General features: G+C 35.9%; 1 protein-coding gene across 4 annotated transcripts in view; it reads right to left on the bottom strand.

Annotated features, from left to right (window-relative positions):
• The window catches only part of LOC136845702 (alpha-tocopherol transfer protein-like), a 732,943-nt gene that overhangs the window by 4,347 nt on the left and 704,707 nt on the right, over nt 1-23,889 (bottom strand). For all 4 annotated transcript variants that reach the window (XM_067115855.1, XM_067115856.1, XM_067115857.1 and 1 more), the window contains 4 exons: nt 11,405-11,555; nt 5,667-5,860; nt 4,275-4,385; nt 3,801-3,945 (listed from right to left, as the gene is read on the bottom strand). In XM_067115855.1, coding sequence (XP_066971956.1) covers nt 3,801-3,945; nt 4,275-4,385; nt 5,667-5,860; nt 11,405-11,555 — 601 coding nt within the window. The remainder of the gene's footprint in view (nt 1-3,800; nt 3,946-4,274; nt 4,386-5,666; nt 5,861-11,404; nt 11,556-23,889) is intronic.

Genomic DNA, 23,889 nt, shown 5'->3' with positions numbered 1-23,889 from the left:
GGGCCAAGTTTCTGTCCTCACCCTTTTCATCAGTGCTCGGATGCTGAAACAAAGATATGCCTGTCCCATGGAAGGATGTTTGTGCAGTTGTGGCACTTGGATTATGGTCCAGATTGTCAACAACACAAGTTGTAAAGAGCCCTTTTCTTAGTGTAGTGGGACAAACTACTTCTTCCTCCACTGCTCTTGTTATAACTGCTTCTCCTAACCCTTTAGTCAATTCCAGAACCATATCATAGGTGATGCTGATTCCATGGTGATGGAATGTATCAATTAATTGACGCTTCCTGGTTTTTACAAAGACCAGGAGACCAATATATATTGGAAACAGAGGTTCTCTTGACTTGGAATGTCTGGAGAATGTTGAAGATGCTGGATTCTTTTGACAGTTGAAGTGCAAAAGTTGTGCTAAAGCTAGATCAGTAGATGATGTTCCATATTTAAGTTGGGATTTTATATCGCCACCATTTTGTAGCACACTTACAAATTCCAACACACTTGGTGGCACAGATTCTCTTCTAGTGTCTGCTGTTAAGGTTCCATCAAATTCTATCTCATGTTCAAGCATCTGTTTCCTCAATATCTTAGCTGCTTTGGCTATGATTAGTGCATCATTGTAGTCACATGTCATGGCTTGGGCTTCTCCCATTTTCTTTTTGTAGGCAAACCAAATTTCTCTTCCCTTTTTAAAGTCCTCCAGTCCTGGGATGCGGGCAAGTATCTGTTCTTTCAACCGTGTTCGGTGCACAAAGGAAGCATCAACATTTAGCTGTTCCAGTCTTTGTTTGTACAAATCATAAAGTTCTACCATTGTAAAATAGCAGCACCCATCTGTAGTCAACTGCTTGTCTCTCATGTACATCTCAAGCTCGGCAAAAGCATGGGGACATGCCTCTTGTCTGTACTGCACTTAAACATCTCCAGTTTTCTGGGAATTTAGCCACGCCCTTTCCCTGTTGTACACAACTGTCAGACAAGATAGGTGATACATATGGTCCTGAGAAACAATATCTCCAGCACTAAGCTTGGCCAGAAGTTTCTCATCTAGTAGGTTGGTGACACATCGTTGCAGCTTTTCATGTAAAGGCAATGTCATGGCCAATCATAAATCTTTGACTGGTGCTGGTTGATCACAAATAAAACATTCCTTCTTTCTCAGTCTTAGATTCTTCTGCATCTTCTTCAGCTGCCTTCTGGCTACTACGTGTGAACTTTGCTGATGGGCCATCATCATCTTCTTTTGTCTTACACAATGACTTCCTTTTCCTTACTAGTTTTGTTGTTTTGAACTTCAGCATGCATGATTCATGACAAGTTGCTTTGTTATTTTCAAAGGTCTGCAGAATTCCATCACCTTCATCAAGCCTTTTGGGATGAAATGGTATAGGCATTGCATTTAACTTATAGAATAAAGGAATGTTTGTAGCAAGAGTAACATAGCCAGCACCAGATGCATCAACTAGTCTTTCACGTGTGTCCTCTTGGCACAAGCAACAAAGCTTCCAGTTAGTCGTACTATCTCCCTTCAGGAAAGATGTTGATTTCCAAGATTGTCCTGCCCTTGCTTTTGTTCTATAGGCCGAGGGTTTATCCTTTTACCACCTATATAACATAAATGCACTTTCAGATATCGGATACAACTAGGCTCAGGTATGTCATAATCCTACCCTTAGCCTGATCATTCATCCAGTGCTATTTAATTCCTGTGTGATCTGTACACCATCTAGAAGACTAAAGCCCCATCTTCCTTGGCTTGGCTCTCCCACGCTGGCACATCCTGTCAATTCAGGTGCAGCTGTTTAACTTAGAAGTGGGGCTAGCTAAACAGCATTTGGGAAACTAATAAAAATCTCTGCCATTAGCTAGCACTGAACCCCATGCTGAGTTTCACAGCTATAGTGTCAACCAATGTGCCTGGTAGTACACTGAAACTACACTATTACACCTTTACATTAAACTTATTACCCATTTTTTTTTCTAAATGAGGATGAAAATTAATTAACTGGGAATTAATTGACTTCTAATCTACAAAAAATGAACTGATCAGGCTGAAGTTACCCCCAGATCCATGTATTACCCAATCTTTAGCCTCATATATGAGCTTATGTACCAAATTTTGGCATTTTGGCGGACATTTTTGATATTGTGACAGCCATCTTAGATATTTCTATGCAGATAAATGATGTGTCTACATATATAAAGGCTCGTTTTTAATATTTTAACATAAACTGGGAGTGACTTAGGGATTTGAATGTGATTAATCAATTAAATACCAATATTCAAATATCCACAGGACGCCATTTTGAAAACCTGTCGGCCATCTTGGAAATGGCAAAATTTTGTGTGGCCGGAGGTTGATAATGAGACCAAGGAACAAGAAGAATAGTTGAGCCAAGTTTCATGCTTGTATCACCATTTGCAATTTTCCCCTATTTTTTTGTAGTCACCCACTCCACTAATAGGTCGAATATGGTTTGAATTCACTCGTCACCTTTCAAGTTGGTCTGGTTCTAACGACCAAGTCGTTAACCGAAGCGCAAATCTGCTTTATTCGAAATTCAGACTTGAACAGCTTACTTGTTATTGCGATAATACATTTCTTTTATCCTTGGTGAAGTGGTCTTTTCATTATGGCATTTCATGCTATCTACAATATCGTCAAGATCTTTCAGTACTATATTTTTAAAAGTAATCCCAATCATTCATCAAGCCTAGCAACTATGTATAGTCCTAACGAATCCTTACGAATGATTTTGCTGTTCTTTTAATTCATTCCCTATCAATCATATGGGTAACTTTCTGGGTTCACAAACTTTGTACTGTAGACTTTACTAGCATTGAAGCCCCTTTATTGTAAACTTCTGTATACAAAGTTTTCTAACAACTTATTTTTAACAGGTAACTAAGGGAAGCATACATTGACACGTGTATATGTACACCACACAACAGAAAGGAAACTAAATCATTTATAAATATTTCAATTAAATGCATTTTTGTCTCTTTGAGGTTACAAAAACAGCTTTTAGAAAGAGAGCGAGCTGATATTTTGGCGAAAGGGACATTTGTTGAGAACACAGTTACGTTCATATACTTTGACTGCCATGCGTTCAGCTTTGATGTCATCAGTCTTTAGATGCATCCATTGTGCGATATTTTCCTAGCAGATGAAGCTCTTTTTAGGTTCATAAGGTGTATTTAATTTTTTTCCACTGCAGTCTGTTTCCTCATACGTATATTTCTATATCAGGTTTTAGAAATTATATCTAAGCAAAACTTATGTGCTTGCTATTTAAGACCACACATATATGTACTTATAAATTCGTGCAACCACACATTGAAGTGTGAGACCTTGCTGCACTAAAATGCAATTTAATTAGAAGCTATCATTTATTAAGCGCTATACTACCATAGAGCATAAAGATAGAAGTTCGGAAGGCAATTAAAGGAATCGTAATTTACTTTTACAAATACAGAATACCACCTCCCTCTATAACTACTATGTCGCTAATACCACTGATACTGTTAAAACCACTGCTACTTTTACTGATGCTATTTCATTCTGAGGCTAACTTATCGGCATCACCTCAAGCCGTATTTTGAGAGAGAGAGAGAGAGAGAGAGAGAGAGAGAGAGAGAGAGAGAGAGTGTGCGTGCACGTTTCTATAATTTTAACATAATATTTTAGAGGTATTCATATGGTGCGTTACGATCCTAATCACTATTGTAGTTACAACGAATAAAAAAAAAAAAATAGGGAAAAAATCCCGGGAACTGTAAATTTCTTGACAAACTTGTATTACCTTTGAAATATTCTTCATGAAGCTTTAAATTCTGAACAAATTCCGAGTTGTCCATTGGTCCTTGGGAACCCCCTAATTCTTCTGGTAATTCTTCTGCTGGAATGTGCTTGTGGAGGCTCTGAAGATCTTCTCCATGAAAGTGAAGCTGTCAAAAAAAAAAAAAAAACATTCACTGGCTGTTTCAAGTTGCGTCAATTAAAAGAATTAAGGTAATATGCTTCTATTAAAATCAAATATTTCCTTTGACTGTAAACTTGTCCTTACAATTCAGCAATGACCTATCATTCTGATTATAAGCAAACTATTAAAAAAATGCGATGGATTCTTTAACAATAGCCACAACTGCATGACGAAAATTTTCTGTGGAGAACTTGTAAATATAATTATCTACCGTAAAAACAGCGGGTAATGTTTACATATACAGTGAATTAATTCAGGGTATCTATGTACATATATCACTAGTTCATGACATACCCTTCCCTTAATTGTATCGGAGAGGAAAGGTTTGACCAAACTGAAGACCCAGTCAAATATGGAAGGTTCGTGGACAAAGTGTAGTGCCTTGAATCTCAATGGGAAGACTTCCTGGAAAAGTAAAATAACGATAAAAACACGCAAAATAAAGCACAGCAGAGTCTGATGAAGAATGCATGAATCCGACTCAAGTAAATTAATTTACATCTTAAAATCACCACTCATTACTTATACGACACAATATTAAAAGAAAAACAGACTTTATATAATGATAAAGGACGAAGAATATTGTATTCTAAGTACATTTTGTAAAGGGAATAATTAAATAGCCATCTCAAAATGCCAAAAATTTGAACGATCGAGAAAGACCACTTGCTTTAAGATATACGCTGGATAAAATAAATGCAGGCCTATACGTATGGAGGGAAAAATATTCGTAAGGATTTTCATCTCGACAATCTTATCATTTTATTCATTACATCCTAAGACATTTCTTTCATAAATTATATATCAGTATTTACTATGTCAATTTTTTTTTTTATTAAGGAGTCTGTTACACAATGATAATAAAGGAAATCAACACGCAATCATGTGTACAGCATCAAGAAAAGTCCACCTCACATCAGGATCGAACTCAAGACTTGGCTGGAATACTATCAATGAGTCATTGATGGTCGGAAAGTCTGGTAAATCTAGCTGGCATGAAAAGTACAAAGTTTGACAGGTAATTCCCTAGCTTTTTCTTTTCATGACGTTTATGACTTAGTTGGTAGCGGCCTTGGATTAGAATAACGTTTCGCTTTATGAAACTTAGGCTGTGAAGACAAGCAATGGGGCATTTTTGCTATTCATTGCTTAAGAAGTACAATAATCCAAAGTAGAAGTGGGAGAAAACCCTACAGGTGCACTAACAAGAATAAAGAAAGGAAGCGGGATGGATCATGGAGGTCAAGCATAAGTCTTAAAAGTGGGTGCTGCTAGGGGCCGAAGGGGCGCAGCATGCACCCATAAATAATTACTGCAGTGCACCACATGAACTAAACTAACTGCTTTATCCCCCTACAGAGATTTCTTGTGAAATCCCACAAGTATTGCATTCAGAATGAGTAAAAGAAATGAAGACAACGTTGGAAAAAATATGGCTGATGGATACTCTGGTGCACTGTATTTTATTTAAGACTTCTGCCCTCCTTTCCTTTTCTTGCTTTCCAGAACTTGAAATTACAGACGAGAGAGAGAGAGAGAGAGAGAGAGAGAGAGAGAGAGAGAGAGAGAGAGAGAGAGAGAGAGAGAGAGAGAGAGCAATAAGTATACAATGCGCTTCGGTTTAGCAAATTGAACGTCTCCAAACCAGAGTCACGCCCGACGAAACCTAAAGCTGCCTCCGGTTACCTGAATAACTGAAATCATTCTACGGATGTGAGTGGGTGTCAGGTAGTAGGCGTGTGTCATGGAAAGTCCAGCGCAGTCGACAACAGCCGTGATGCCCCGAAGCTGAGTGATAGGCACACGGACTATGTGCTCCAGCATGATCACTTGACTGCGGAAAACGTCGTCTAAATTGCACACTTCCGGCAGCCAGGCTCCTGAAAATAATGAGAAATGAGTAAAGCAAGTTTAATGTCAACTAACTATGTACAGTAATATGTAACTAAAATGTACAATCAAGCAGCCGAGATCATGAGCGCCGAAGGCCTTTATGAATGTAATAAATTGTGAAAAATGTTTAGGTTCTTTTCGCAGTAAGTATCAGCGTGAAAGCAGAAATGCTACCCGAATGTATTTCTTGCTACTTGAAAGAAGGATAACGGTTAAATGTAGTGACACGCTGCATCACAAGATCCATGATGTTATGAATAAAAAATCAAGCATTGTTAAAAACAACAAGATTTAAGATCTATACAAACTTGTAAACCGTTAGAAACTTAGATATATTCATCATTCATTCACTACAGTGCCAATAGATTAGTTTGAACATAAAGGTAAATCACTCAGTTTAAAAATGACTTAGACTGAAGAGGTGGAAAGAATAAGAAAATTTCTGGTCAAGCAAAGGTCCCGGTACTACGTTACACTGAACCAGCGTAACATCTACAGGATAAACAAGTCGCCGAATACACTCTGGGCCAATATTTGTTTGTAGTCATGAGTGGAGATCATCTACGTGAAGCTTAACATTATTTCACCTAACTCCACATCATCTCAATCATGCATGGGCTCCGAGTTTTTAACTATAGAATTTTTCTTTTCAGTAAAAATGGAAACAAAACATCATCCAGGCTGACCAGCTATATACTCAAGCACAATGTTTTCTTTGTTAAGAGCCTAAGCAAGATAGGGTCTGAGCCTCAGTTCGTCTATGTCTTCCTCGCGATTTCCTTAACCTTTGTTCTATACTCCTATTGTTCCTAATCCACCTCTTCCCCTAATTTATCTATTCAGAGAGCATGGCGTTCAATGATTTGTAAATAATCTACATAATCTGACGTGTAATTTTCGCCAGAGTTGAAAGGACTTTATCAACATGTATCTAGGTTTTTATCTAGGTTTTCATCTTTGATCACACTTATTACGATTAGTTTTTTTTTTTTTTTTTTTACTTGAGATAGTGTCATCGCCATTTCTAATCAGTTCTTTTATGTATTATTTCCCGTCCAGAGACATTTACAGTAGAAAAAGCTTACGGTTTGTTTTGCGCCCATGTTCTTCAAGTTTCCTTGATTCCTAACCTAGTCAGCCTCTCCTTCAGTATATTCGTTAGTTCCCAAAACACTGTGGTTTCATTATAATTATAATTATAATTATAATTATAATTATAATTATAATTATTATTATTATTATTATTATTATTATTATTATTATTATTATTATTATTATTATTATTATTATTATTATTATTATTATTACTGTTCCCACGGCATTTAATTCATACAGTGTCTTCTCTATTCTTCTTATTATCGTTTTTTCTTCAGCCTGTAGCTTATAAATCAGTTTCCAAGGACATACAAAGATTTCTATTTTCTTAGGTTTATTTCCTCTGACGTTTCAAACGCGCTCTGGGGTTCATTTTCAAAGAGCGAATGAAATGGCATGTAGGTTACAGGGGTATATATAGCAAGCAGGGCTGGGGCAGTGGGTGCTCAGTTGCCTGGTCGGTCATTCAGCTGTGTTTTGGTTGGTCACAGATTGGTGACAAAGTCGGTCCTGCAGGCGTTAATACCTTCTGGGCCTACTCCCAAATTCCAATAGCGATTAGGCCCAGAAGGTCTCAGTGCCTCCAGGACCGACTTCATCACCAACCTGTGACCAACCAAAACGCAGTTGAATAACCGACCTGCAACTTTACAACCACCGCCCTACCCCCGCTTGCTATATATACCCTTGTAACCTGCATGCCATTTCATTCACTCTTTGAAAATAAACGCCAGAGCGCGTTTGAAACGTCAGAGGAAATAAACCTAAGAAAACAGAAATCTTTATATGTCCTTGGGAAACCTGTTTACCAGCTACAGGCTGAAGAAAAAAAAGGAAATAAGAAGAATAGATAAGACTCTGTATAAATTAAATGCCGTGGAAACAGCTATAATTTTTAACGCAACAGCCCTCAGAGAAGGTCTCCTCCCTAATAATAATAATAATAATAATAATAATAATAATAATAATAATAATAATAATAATAATAATAATAATAATAATAAACACTTTTAGCACATAGAAATCCAGATGAAGTTGTTAAAGCGTAGTTATGTATCTGAAGTAGGTATATTTGTATTTAGATTCATGATTATTATTTAAATTTTAGTGGATGGAGTAACTTTTGCCGCAAGAGTTTTCGCCGTAGGATTTTTCGCCACGGACTTTTTTTCCGTAGGAAATTTTGCCGCATGGGCTTTTTGCCGCAAGGAATTTTTGCCGTAGAATTAATCAAGTATGTCTAAAGTATGAGATTAAAAGGTTACTTTATAATACATAAAGTTTACTTATTGAAAACATGAAAATAGGGTAAAAGCAATTCAGGTTACAATAAATTTTCAAAATTATTTCACGTTCACTGCAATATTCAAAATAGTAAATATAAGTAAAAATCAAGTTTCAAGATAAAATTAATGCAAGTTACAATTAATTAACTTTAAATGATCCAAGTTCATCGCAATATTTAAAAAATGAAAAAGTGAAAATACAGCTTTAATTCAAGTTTAGAATGAATGCAAGTTCAATGCAATACTCCGTAAACAGTGAAGTATACGCTGAGAATCGTACATCGAAACAATCCTTTGTATTCTTACATAAATATCTTTGTACTTTTTCTTCATTTAAGATGCTTTGTCACGTTCGAGGTCAGTTCTTTTCTTCTTTGCTAGACACTTCGTTTTTTTAATGTTTATCAGTTTCCAAATATCTGGGTGGGTGTTTGTGACAGAACTTTGTAAGGCGTTATGAAACCCTCTACGCTGTTGTTGGTGTTTGGTAAATTATTCAAGGTCCCTTCATAACCATTCCACATAATATCCACAACAAATGTTGGAGCGACTCTTCGCCTACGAGGGTCCCTGCCTCTTACCCCACCAATATAATGGGTTTCGAAATAGGAAATCTGGTTTCGAAATAGGAAATCAAGTCCTGAGGCAAATCATCATTGTCGACTAGCTCCTCAAATGCACCAATAAGGGGGAAAATGCGAGTGTTGCAAAGCATTTAACCAAGTGTCAAATTCCGAACCACTTTGGTAGCGCACTTTATGACACAAATCAGATACTTTTCGGAAAATATTTTTAGCTAAATGAAACAAATATCTGGTTACATTCGCCACTGTCTTATAATAAAAGGTTTTCATCACTTTCTTTCGAGACACTGAAAAGCTACAGGAATGACAATCATTTCTTGCATCGGGAATAAGAGGAGCCTGAGGAGCCTGTTCATTCACTTGCCTCCGTTTCTTAATATTTCGCCATAAAGTTGCATTTGATGGCATAAGACAACATCTTGCATTATCTAAGCAAGCAGAAGCATTGGAAATGAGTGATCTTGTAGACAACTGGGACTTCGTAGTACTTTCTTTCAATCTTGCTAAGGTGGCGACACTTTTGGTTTTGTTGGGTCTGCAGAATGGCTGTGGTCACCGACAGCTTCGCATATCACTATATGACCTCCTTTTTCTAAAATTGTGTGGACTCTCGCCTTACAGTTTTTAATGTCACACTCGCAATACGTTTTCATTTCCAGGGTTCTGTCGATTCTGTAAACGAAATTAGCATCGCCAACTAACTTTTCACCTCCACGGCTAGTTTTCACTTTGTGCGGCACTGTCGAGGGGCTGCAATAATGGAACTTAAATAATATATCCTTTACTGAAAAATAATTATTTCCGTTTTACAACCCACTTTTTAAAAATTTAGAAGTATATACAATCACTGTTTAAAAACTACTTGTTTAAAATTTTAAAAATAATAGCTAATTATCAAAGACCGTCGCATTAGATGAATGCAATTATGTACGCATGTAACCCATTTATTTATGTTTAAATTCTAAAATAAAATAGCTCATTATCTTATTAGATACAATTACTTATACTTCTTGTTTAAAACTACTTGCTTAAAACTTTAGAAGTAATAGCTAATTATCAAAGACCGCAGCATTAGATGAATGCGTGTATGTACGTATGTATGTATTTATGTTTAAATTCTAAGAGTACATGTAATAGCTAATTATCTTATTATCTTATTCAATACGCATCTTCGGCAAAAATTCCTTACGACAAAATTTCCTACGGTAAAAAGTCCGTGGCGAAAAGTCGTACGGCGACAACTCCTGCGGCCACCACCGGGGTAATGTTTAACAAAACTATCCTTGGCAGCACCTGAAAGCTATGCCCTTATGAAAGTGAGAGAGCCTATCTCGCCCCTCTCTCTCTCTCTCTCTCTCTCTCTCTCTCTCTAATGCAATGAGAAACCAACTTTGGACTCATCTGCCCGTATGATCTATTACATTTCCGCATCCAAATATCTGTCGTAGTCCCAACTTTTAAACTTCAACTAACTGTGTCCATCTACCACATATTTACAGTCTTGAAAAGAAATAAATTCTTTGTTCGTGATTCTTAAAACTAACAAGGATTAATTTTCCTTTGCACCTTTAATGCAAAGAATCTATTATTTCGCTTCTTTCAATCAACATTGAACACATGGATATATCTTGTATTCAAAATTTGTTAGCTACACAGCAAAATTTTTACACTGTCAAACGTCCAGATCAAAGCAATTTTTTTCTACAATTTCATTTCAATATCAAGAGAACTTTCTGTCCTTACTTCATAAATATCAAGCTATAATGACAGGATATATAAATTTTGAGTTATCCCGTACTAAAACAAGACGGTTCTGGCAGGCTAATCTCTCTCATGCCCACCTGTACTAAAATTCACATGTTAATGACCTTTAAATCACCTGTTTACCCGCTCTAAAACTTGTCTGTACGTGCCTCACACTTGCACGCTACTTAGCTCCCATGTCATATTTGTAATTCATGCTTTTACAGAGAATATCCCAGTCGATCTAGGCACCTCACACTAACCTGTCTGAAGCCCATGTCAGTCAATGCATTCAACGCTTACACACCCTTTCCTTACCCTAAACTCGAGTCTCTTACTATAAGTTACATATCGAAACATTCGTGTTTTTCTTGCGCCTCACTATCATGTCCTTGAGCTTGTTTTTCATTCATACCACGTACATGACCAAATATTCAGTGTCAGTATAGGATCCCTTATACTCATACCCTATTTGCATGTCCTAAAACTCATTAAGTCGGTGTACCTCCCACTCTCGTACATCATATATCTGGACTAAAAGTCATCGCACACGCATCTCTTACTCTAGCACCTACCCATTATGAGATCAACAACTGCAAATCAAATGCCTGTCATTAAGTAGCCTTAGTCCACGCAGTTCACCTGAAAAGCACTTACGCGTCTTAAAATGAAAACCAGTTTAGTTTTAGGATACATCATAACTCTCCCAGACTCAGTCTACGTTACCCCACACGCACACTACTGGCCTGTCCTGAGAATCAAGTCAGCTCAAGTCACCAGTTTTAAAACTTATCTATGGGCCTTACCCTCGCACACCACTTACCTGTTCTGAAAATAAGGACAGTTCTACCAAGTTTATCAGGCATGGGAAGTACTGTTTGCATGCGCAAATCCCAAACATGGTCTAAAGCAGACGGCACTAAATCAACATACATATCAGCATTCTCTTGCCTTGCTCGATAATATCCACGAACCTGGAACATAATGAAATTGTAGCTAAGGCAGCATGTACCAGTAATTAACACAATGAGCAAGAATTTATCAGTATTAATTTATGAACACTATAAAATTTAACCATTTCCATTTAAAAATGTATGTTACTTACAGACCAAAAAGGTCCTATGCATAACTCATGAAATTTAATCAAAATTTAAATTGAACAGTCAAAATTATTTATTATAAAAATGGTAATTAATAAGAGTGTGTGTGTGTGTGTGTGTGTGTTTTGGGGGAAGGGGTTTCAGGTTTACAGCAAAATTGATTCCGCGCACAGCAGGCAGAAAGAAAACATGTTAAAAGAACAATTTAAAGTATAGACAAAATATTTCAGTATGAATAGTGTTCCACTTGGAACAAACCTTTTCATGAATTTTCTATGCCCATGAGCATTCACGAGGCTACTGATAAAAGTGGGAGCGACATTTATTTCCGAATGAGAGAAAACTACTTTTTTGAGATGGTGAGTATTTAGCATTGGTTCTTCTGCTATTCAAAAACGTCAACGAAAAGTTGAAAAATGCAAATAATGAGCATCAAAAATATCATTTATTGCAAAAATAAGAAACCAATAAACAGCACAGTTGACATATGTGAAATATCTCACATTACCTTTGGTCGGTCCTGAAGACCATGACCATGATGTCTAACGGGGAGGTCTTATCCACTGCGTTATTATTATTATTATTATTATTATTATTATTATTATTATTATTAATACATCATCATCAACGCTTCGTCCTTTTAAGAAGTACATGAAATGAAGTATTTATGTGGCACTGGCAAACGGGAAAGTGCTCTGTTAATTGGCCGGTGCATCATCGCCTCAGACTGTCTCGTTAATGCCAAGGTTACGCTGTCGTTATCTTGATGAACGTTGGAGGGCAGGCTGGATAATGTTACTTTTCCCTGGAGGTGCTCCTTGCCAAGAAGACAACAAGCGCCCTAATAAGAGAGAACGAGGGCCAGTATGATCTACCAAATCCAGTGCCCTCTCTGAGGACGTCCCGGCCCAGCATCTTCGTAAGTATGCCCACAATGGTCCCTTCTCAGAGGATTCTGGGCCGCAGTCACGGTGATATTGGGAAGACTACGAGGCTATCCAAGACATTATCACAACCGTACCTGATAGCCATTTCCTTAGCAACCTTGAATTGTATACATTATATTTATAAGCATCCTTAAATGAACACAAACCCCTCGACTGAGAATATGGGCCCCCTCCAAGAGACAGCCCCAAGAGCCACGCCTTTAGTCTTCCCTCCGACAATCTTTGAGATCAAAGCAACATGGCCTTCGAATCAACCACAAATGGTTGAGGTGAGAGAGAACCAGTCAGTTAATAATAAAAATCCCGATGACGTCAACACGACTAGTTTTCCATTTGGCAAAGAAACATTTATACCCTATAAACTTACATCGATCCATTGTATTCTGTACCTTGTTGGGGTTACATCTTTATACACATGGAAAAAAATGTTAATACTCTTTTTTAACCTTACTATGTGTCCATACCCTCTGTTCAAGAGGAAGAGATTAAGACAGGCCAAAATCTAAAGGATTTATGTCTCACGGAATAAAATGGGTCGAGAAAGTGAAATAAATCAGCACTGGAAGAGCAGCCACAATTTTCAATGAAATCTGAGATATTCTCCTTTATTATTATTATTATTATTATTATTATTATTATTATTATTATTATTATTATTATTATTATTATTAAATGGTTTCTTACCAAGAAACAGAAATCCAGCAGGGTATTCTACCACAAGTGTTAGCAAATACGCTATATTCCCAAAGTCCTGATACGTAGACTACAGAAAGCTGTAGGCTACATGCCTGGATTCAAAAAGCTTTTTATTGTTTTAACAGTATTTGATTTTCAATGAAAATTTCATTTTCTCATGCAGCTCAAAATAGCTATAGTTCGTGACAACAAGGACTTATGTAATCTGTTGGCAACTTAAAAAAGACAAAGCAAGCCTTTCAAAGTAAAGATAAAATCCAGCTCTTAATTTAGGAATTCACTACCAAATAATTCTGACAGAGCCTACTCCTGTATTTCAGTTATTTCACTAATTACGTAAATAGCCAATTATTACTGTCAGGGGAATCATATAATGAAACAGCACCTAGAAAAGAAATAAAATTAAGCAGCCTTTACCACATACTGGATTCTGTTAAGAACAATCATCGCATATTTCATGTCACTGGTTCACAAGTCTTTGCCAATGGATTTTCTTCCCTCAGACTGACAGCTCGCATTTTTTTTAACTTACGTTGTTACATATTTCCTTCCTACTAGCTTTATTTAGAGATTTGTGAGGATACAAACCTTCTGCCCATTAGCCAGAATGCCTGGAAGTCAAGTGAAGGTGGCTTTAAAACCATTTAAATATTCTTATGATTCTGTGTTATAGAATTTCAACATAACTGAGAGAATAAGACAGCGAGACGCTTAAGGAATTCTCAGCATCTAAGTTTCAGAGAGAGAGAGAGAGAGAGAGAGAGAGAGAGAGAGAGAGAGAGAGAGAGAGTTACAGGAACTATCTATAATCCAATCTCGGCGACAAGGCAATTACCATCATTCACTTCTCAATGACGGTAGCATTATTATTATTCAGTTCTCCAAGGCAGATCCATTATCATCACTTTTTTCCAAAACACCTCAATTATTATTATTTTGTTCTCCAAGAGAGATCAACACTACAGCATATTCTTATCTCGAAGATAGGTCAATAAATGTCATTCATTTCTCGAAGACAGGTCCATTATTATTATTATTATTATTATTATTATTATTATTATTATTATTATTATTATTATTATTATTATTATTATTACTCCATTCTTCAATAAGTTTCACTTACTATTATTCTGTTCTCCTATACAGAATCTATTTATATTTCAAACTCAAAGACAGATCGGTTACCATAATTCACTTCTCAAGGACACCTCAATTATTTTTTCCCTGAGATATAATACAAAAGTCATTTGTATTCCAGTCTCGAAGACAGGTCACTTTTTATCACTCAATTCTTCAAGACAGATCAATTATTACTATTCTAATTGTCAAGAGAGCTCAATTTATTTTTCATTCACTCTCTAAGAAACCTCAATTATCATTAAACAGCTCTCAAGATATTTTAAGAATTATAATATTCCAAAGTATTTAAACATTATCAGTTTATTTCTCTCAGCTCTCCAGTGCTTCTTGTATTAAGGGTTTTCCCTCTCCGCACACAGTTTATCAGAAAAGCTAGTTTAGGTGGCTATTTATTCATTCGTTATTCATTTATTCTTGACATTCAGATACTCAAACTTTCGAAAAATCATTCATTTATTCGTTGAGTTTTCATAAGGGTAGAGGTTTAGGTGGTTTGTGAAAAGAATAGCCATCAAAATTAGACATTTTTCGTATAAATAGTTTACTAATAATGCATTCAGAATACAATAATCACAGGTATCATGGCAGTCCAATGACTAATGTGCTTATCGATTTCCTTGAAAGGAAACTTTTTCCACCAATGAGAAATCAGATCTAAATTATTGCTAAAAACTGATATTAGACACCCAGCTCTCGACTGTTGTGTAAATGTTCATCTTGAGCACTTCGTGTCAGATATATTAGAGAGAGAAACAAAAAATACCCTGTAAACCTATCACTGAACTTGTGTACAGTAATTTGCCCGTTAAAAAGATTTACATGTTAACACTCGACTTCTGTAAACACGCTGTCCATTAAATGTCGTTAATTACAAGTACTAATATAAAAAGTGACAAACAAAAAACTAAAAATCAATCTGTTGCAAAAACATCATTTTACAAGCAGTCCCCGGTCTGCACCCTTGTATATTACTCCGCAACATGCAACAATCATCAAGGAAGTGTGGGTATAAAGTCTGAGCAATCTCCAGCCAGCCTCGTAATTTTGTTTAGCAACGCACTGCTTCGTGAAATATACGGCTTCCGCTCCTCTACTAATACCGCGCAGGGTTATTAATTTCGGTTACCTTAGTTTGATTAACTACTTAGGTGCGTTCAAAATGTCAATCCACTCATAACATCATTATTCATATTATTTATAATGAATAATTCACGTTTTAAAACATGCATCACGAAAGGTTCATTAAAAAACAAATTATTTAAAATGTATTGATAAGATTTATGAACTCTAGCAGCCACTCGTGGACTTGTGCTTCCTTTTGCAGACAGAAGGAATAAAAACCATTTTCTGTGGAGAAGGGAAGTTTCCGAAAAGCTAGGGAGCTTGTTATCTTTCTTAACAATAAGTCTTTAATGCTCTTTTTTTTTAACGAACTTTCTATCAATTATTATTATTATTATTATTATTATTATTATTATTATTATTATTATTATTATTATTATTATTATTATTATTATTTATTTTTAATATGATAGGAATATAAAGTTATTAAAACTAAAAACTATGAAGCAAAGGCTAAGCAAAGGAGGAAAAACAATAAAAACAAAAACACATCAAGAAAGCCTTGATGGCAAGCTGACACTAACCTGAGAGAAACAAAGATGTATGTTTTCGTATTTTTCATTGTTTTCAACAAGCACTTCACTCTCCAATAAAAAATCTTTAGAAATAAAGGAACGTAAAGCGTAACCATTTTATAACATCATCGCAATAAAATGACCATCCAAACGAGCGTAATCCAGTGTATCAATCATGCCGCTGGATATTTCGGCTTCCCAAAGTCAAGAACCTTCTCATAAAAATAAACGCCAACTGTGCTAAGCGAGCTTCTTAGACATTCATGCCGCTCTTTGGCTGCGGTACGGGAGTGAGCTGTGTCTGGTTACCATTCGGCCTTTTTTACAAAACATGTAGTGTATATGCTTTCGCTGTCAGGTTTGAGCTGCATGGGTCATAATGAACATATATATATATATATATATATATATATATATATATATCGGCCTTTATATATATATATATATATAAAATATATATATATATATAGTATATATACATATATATATATATATATATATATATATATATATATATATATATATATATATATATATATATATATATATATATATATATATATATATATATACAGTATATATATATACAGTATATATACATATATATATATATATATATATATATATATATATATATATATATATATATATATATATATATATATATATATATATATATATAATGGGGTCATAACCTCTTACCACATCTGTTATAAGGTCAATGACGTAACTAACTTATATCTCGAAAGGAAATCACGGTAGCGTTGGCCAGCTTGTCTCTGCTCTAGTGCATTCTCTCCCTCTTTCTATCAGCTCACTTGCTCAGCTCTCTCTCTCTCTCTCTCTCTCTCTCTCTCTCTCTCTCTCTCTCTCTCTCTCGATAACCAAGTCACTAACTGAACTAGGGAATTTTAACAAAAGCATGCCTACAAAAATATAATTTATTCAGCAGGCTAAAATGGCAAATCGTTTGGAATCAAAAGGAAGTGAAATGGGAATATCTACATCCCAGAATTGTTAACCTAAAAAATAACCAAGTAAATTATAACATAGTGCTCTCAACTTCCACAAATTGAATCTCTACAACATAAGAGTCCAAATAAGTCAAACACGACTGAAGTCATGATAAGTCATATTGCCCTCCATTATTTAACCTCTAATCCAATACAACTGAGGAAACAAAGGGAAAAACAAAACTCTTTTAAAAATAGGCACAGAGAAAAACCAAATGTGGGATATCTCCCACGTTACCAATTCCAAATACATATAATAAAACATGGCAAAATAAATTCAGGAAAATTGATAAAAATCAAAGAGATATGGGAAATAAAAATAAAAGGAGAAAAAGATATTCAAAGCATCGTAACATTGCAAAGAACAGTACATGTTACGCAAAGTCATTAAAACCCATTCAGGTTTTTGAAAACAAAGTCTCAGCTCACCTCACAGGCAGTATACAAAGTCTTCCAGCAAACAGGACCTTATCACAACGAAATCAAGCCAGTATTCAAAGCGGATAATTCACACTTCCTATGACACGCCCAAGAGGGCGGACTCGCGAATGAAAGAACTACCGGAACTTGACGACTTCCTGTGACAAGGCCAGAATATCAGCCAAGGAACGATGTATTTTGTCTCCATGGGAAGCGAGACGGACAAAATTTTGGTATGGCAATGGGAAACCCTCTATCCCCAGTGTTAAGTATATATGGAATTTTTTGAAAAGAAAATATTAAACAACATAATCCCACATAATGTAACATGGTTTAGGTATGTTGACGACATAATTTGTGTATGGCCAGGGAACCAAATGTAAATAACTTTTTTGCCAAGTTAAATCAATTAGTACCATCAATTAAATTCACCATGGAAATGGAAAATGATGGGTGCTTACCGTTTTTGGATGTCCTTATGCGAAGAAATAGTAATGGGTTTAAATATAGTATGTATAGAAAACCCACTAATATTTCTTCCTAAGTGCATTTCTATTCTGGACAAAGCAATAAGGTGTTTTCATCTGTTTTTAAGAGCATTACGGGTATGTAGCCCTGAATATATTGATGATGAAATAGATAAGATTAGGAATGCAGGCAAGAAATTGAAATATCCTGATAGTGTATTAAACAGTGCATTTGAAGCGGCAAGAAAGACTATGTATCAAAACCAGAAAGAACCTTACAACACAAAAAATTTGCTTGTTCTGCCTTATAATAATAATATGAAAGATATCCCTCATCTTCTTAAGAATTCTGGTGTTAATGTCGCATTTAAGAGCAATAAAACAATGAAAAATGTACTCATCAAGAACTCCCCTGACAATACTAAAGGGTGTGTATATAAAATTCCGTGTAAGTCTTGTGACAACTTTTATATTGGCCAAACCGGGAAAGCACTGGAAAAAAGAATTGAACAGCATAAGAAATGTGTGAGATATGCACAGGGGAACAGTGGTATATTTGTGCATGTTAGTGAGAACAATCATGCTATCAACTGGGAAGAGGGCAAAAAGGATTGTATATTCTAATAATGCACTGGAAAGGAATATCATTGAATCTAGCTTTATAAAAGAAAGTTACAACCATAATATGAATATCAGTCAAGGGATGTATAAACTTGATCCTTTAATATCAAAAGAAATTTGTAAATTGTTTAAATTTTAAGGTAGGCAGTAGAGATGTATGAAAATAGGATTATCATATTTGTAAACACAGTACGGGGTTAGTAGTGTTAATGAGTTTCCAAATTCCGCCTCCGTGACACCTGTCAGGTGTGGATCTGAGGTGGCGTATGGTTTGTTTATCAGCATTGTCCCCTGAGAGGATATTGTGATTTTGAGCCAAATGAGTTTTGAAGGCCATTCCTACCTCGACACCAGCCTGAGGGGATATGTAGTGTCTAACGGTTGTGTATGTTCGTCAATACTGTTCTTGTAGTATATATATATGTGACTTCTCATACTCTGTATCAGTCCTTCGTCAATGGCTTGGAAATAAAGCCGAAACCGGTCAGGATCTACTGTACACCCCCGTTTCTTATTTTTCACCTGTGTAATGTGCGATATATATATATATATATATATATATATATATATATATATATATATATATATATATATATATATATACATATATACAGTATATATATATATATATATATATATATATATATATATATATATATATATATATATATATATATATATATATATATATGCATATATACATTATATATATATATATATATATATATATATATATATATATATATATATATATATATATATATATATATATATATACATATACATATACATATACATATACATATACATATACATATACATATACATATACATATACATATACATATATATATATATATATATATATATATATATATATATATATATATATATATATATATATATATAATAAGAACAGAAGTCTCGCACAGTGCCCCCCACCTAATTTACCTTTTTTTTTTTTTATTGAGAACCGCATGGCTGATCGTATTATGAACATTCCGATGTGTCCCTTTTTACCTGGAACAGATATTGAGATGACACAGATAACAGGAGCTAGGAGGATATTTTATGCCACTCCCTTTTAAGAGGTTTACCCCAACTAATCCTCTTAAGACGGCCTTCCTAAAGGCACATTAAGCTGCCTGAATTGTCTTACCTCCGCAAGGAACCCGGGGAAGAGGCTGAACACCTGAGCAGTGATTCATCCTTATTGCACACAGCCGAGCCTGGCCGCGTGCCTTATAAGGGAAAGGAGCAGTAAGCAGTTAGTTAGCGTGAGGAGAAGCCATGAAGTAAGAGTCCTCGAGAGACAGTCCCCCACCCGGGGGAGTGGTAACATTGCTGAGAAGATTTTCTTTCCCCGTCCGACTCCCGACTCCAGACTCCAGTCTCCAGTCATCCTCGAGAGAACTGCCATACGTGTGATCTTCCCTCGTCCTTATTTCGCCAGAGACCAGCTTCCCCTAAGGTAAAGTGGAGTAAAGACTTTTCGGTCACGAAAGCTTGCCTTTTAGAAAGCCTGGAGTACCAGCATTTCATTTCTGTCCTTGTGCCAATTTATCCCGTGCCATTTCCAATGCCCTGTGTTCGAGTGTAAAGTGGTCATTCATTCCTCGAGTCTTTGGCACACTCAGTGTAAACTCGAGACTTGTTCTGTGTTAAACTGTTCCTTTACTGGCGTGTAATGTGTAAATCTCTCTTGCAGAGGGACCCATTCGCAGTGGACTCATCTTGGCCTGTGCCCTACGTTTAATCAAGACTCCCTTAGAAGGATCTTCAGGTGTTGCAAGCCCTTTATCAATTTACTCATCCATTTGCCCTTCAAATGCTTGCTTTTGTCAATATAATTCTTTAATTTAGCCCAAGTGTTTACGTAACATTTCCTTATGAAGTAGAGTCTTCAGCTCCATATTCTCCCCTTTTTCTTATTTTTTTTACGATTTCCCTTTACGCAAGTCAGAACTCCAAGGCCAATTAAATAAAGTTTCCGTTGCCGGCCTCTAAAATACCATAAATCCAAAGAAATACGTAAAAATGGCGACCTGGCCATAGATCTCGTTTTGCAGTTGCAGTTCCCTCTAGTGTTGCTTTATTGTATTTGCAACTTGCCAGATCAGCAATTAGCAAAGCTAAGCTGGGTGCGAGACAAATTCCGAACCTGGTATCAAGAGCACAGATCAAGAGAGTTCCACGTAAGGAATGTGTTTATCTTAGCAAAATTTTTTTTTTACAATCGTGACTGTCCCTAGGAATTAGAAATAGGGACGCATGTATTCACTGAGAGAAGAGAACCGCCATATTAGATTCATTAATGCATGCCTTTCAGGATAGGTAGTTAGGAAATAACCAGTGCTAACCATTCTTTGCTTCGAGGAATAGTGCGAAATTCCTCTGTGTTAAAATCTTTGCCATATCTTTTGCTTCGAGGAATAGTGCGAAATTCCTGTGTTAAAATCTTTGCCATATTTTTTTTGCTTCCAGGAATAGTACGAAATTCCTCCGTGATAAATTTTACTTCGCATTTCGGATTAGCGAATTATTTAGGCGCGAATAAATTCCCAAGTGGGACAAGACGAAGTCAGCTTGCATATATATATATATATATATATATATATATATATATATATATATATATATATATATATATATATATATATATATATATATATATATATATATATATATATATATATATATATTAATTTATTTATATACATGCTTTAAAAGAACTATCACAGACATAGGGAAGCTTGCATAAAATTCCAGTTTTTACTGGTGGGGAGAAGAAATTATTTAGTAATTTTCAGCAAATCTTACTGACAAAATTAGCAGGAAAACGGATGTTTTTAAAATAGTTTGCTAAGAATATACTTTCCTTGTGAAACATGTCCTAGTTAGAAGTAAGTCGTAAAGCTCTGTGGGTCCCTTACTGTATAAAAAATTCGGATATAACGATCAACTTTTGTTTAGTTCCCATTTCCATTTGTAAGACTTGCTTCGGTGCATCCAGGTAAAATTGTGAATTGTACACCCCTGATTTATAAAGTCTGAACTTGATGAAATTCGGAGTACTGTTATTCAATGTGTGGTACTGTAGAAATTCAAGTTCCAGTCTTCCTTTCTCCAACTTCTTAATTTTTTTTTTTTTTTAATCGACACTTTTTATCATGTTTAGCACCATATCGACGTCTTATTAACTGGTGGAAATGGGTGAAACCTTTATAGCAGATGCTCAGAAGCAGCAGGATGACTAAAAAATAGCTGCTGAGATCCATGTTGGAAGGGGGAAGGCGGTCCAATGATGTAAGTCCGAAGGGTATCCGAAGTCCAGGTAATTTATCACTGGGTTTAGATTTTTGTTTGCCAAAGGTAAGTTTTTCTTACCTTTGGAATCTACTTTTCATAGATTAAGATCACTACCCTTTGGAGCTGATTTGGAAGACCTACAAAAACGTCTCTTTGAATTATCGCAAAACACGCACCGCAAAATTCGACCTCGTTGGACACCTTCTTTAAGAAATAGGACCTTGACGTACTTAAGAATCTGGCTAAAAAAAAAAAAATTATATTCTGAGACCGGACAAGGGCAAAGGTACAGTTATTACGGACAAGGGTGAATACATAGAAAAAAAGGAATAATATCTTATCTGACCAATCTAAATTTACTGAAATCGGCATTCCACATTATTATATTATACAGTATATTCAAAACTGAGGATAAAAGTAACAGGTTTCTGAGGACTTTAAAAAATGACAGTATCATCGACGAATCTACCTATCATGAACTTTTTTCAACTGGTTCGTCATACGGGGTTCTTTATGGCTTACCTAAAATTCATAAACCAGGGGTACCTATGCGTCCTATTCTGTCTTCATAAAATACTCCAAATTATAAACTTGCGAAATTCCTCGTACCCCTGCTTGAACCACTTAATACTAACAGATATACCTTAAAAAACTCTTACGAATTTAAAGAAAAGGTTCTTATCCAAGATTCCGATCTAGTAACGACCAGTTTTGATGTAGAGTCCTTGTTTACAAATATTCCAGATATTTCCCAATCTTAACTCAGTTTTTAGAAATTTTAACCGATCAACTTTTAAAACCTTCTTAGACCTAGTCGTGCTGGATACGGCTTTTGTTTTTTATGGTAAGTTATTTAAACAAATTGAGGGCATGGTTATGGGTTCTCCTCTTAGGCCCCGTCCACACGGTCGAGCTTTGCTCTGCGAACTTTGCTCGGTGTGACGTCAGAAACGGAGAAACGGCGAGCAAAGCTTCGTATAGGTTTCCTAACGTTTATCGAAGTATCGAGGCTTTGCCTGCAGCAGGGCTGTTAACTAACGGAAATATTTCTGGTAAACGGATAAAGACGTCACCTACGGAAAAGTTTCCGTAAAGCGCAATTTCATGTAAAACCTTCACAAATAAATAAAGGAAAATAAACAAGAGTTTCCCGTTATTTTACCGTTCGTAATAAATACGCCAGGTATGTATGACTTCTGGGAACTTTGAAAACCAAATATATTAACATCCTTTATTGTAATGCTACGGAAATCTGTCAGTCTAGTCCATTATGATTGGAAATCCTAGTGCTGTATTGTAGTGATCGGTAGCTGCATCCTGTTGACAGCAGAAATAGTAATGTTGCATGTACAGTAGTCGAGCTCCAGCTGAAATACTCTGCCTCATGGTAGTATCTTGTTTCCTTATACATGGTTTCAATTTCGATAAGAGTTTATAAAAGGCGTTAGGGTTCATTCTCATATAGTTGATGAAATCTGATTCATAGCCATGTCTCAGTTCCCGCAATATCGTCATATGACTTCCTATGCCTGCTCTTCTTTGTAGCCACGCTTTACACCACGTCCTTTTCTGCCTCGCCGCTTTAATCTTTGCACACATTGCTACAATACACAGCGCGATTTTCTTCTTGTGTGTCTTACACAACTCGGTCTAGTGTCAGTCACTGCCAGGCTCTCACTATTCAACCAGCCTCGTTCGGACAGCAGCATAAATGCGTACGACAGGCTTAGCCCGCAAAGAGGCCAAGTTTACCGAGTAGAGCTCAACCATGTGGACGGGGCCTTAGAGCCACCTTCGCATTCTTCATGTGCTCCCTGTCATGTTACACTAGAAGACAAAGAACCAAAGACTGATGTCCTCATTGTAGATGGATCAGCTTTGGTCCATGCCTTGCCACCAAAGAAAGGAAAGACCTTTGAGGGCTATGCACTTTGCGACTTCTTGCCTGTGATACAATC

Source organism: Macrobrachium rosenbergii, chromosome 14, assembly GCF_040412425.1.
Source record: "Macrobrachium rosenbergii isolate ZJJX-2024 chromosome 14, ASM4041242v1, whole genome shotgun sequence".
NCBI lineage: Eukaryota > Metazoa > Arthropoda > Malacostraca > Decapoda > Palaemonidae > Macrobrachium > Macrobrachium rosenbergii.
Note: the sequence above shows the minus strand (reverse complement) of the source record. Positions and strands in the feature narration are given on the sequence as shown.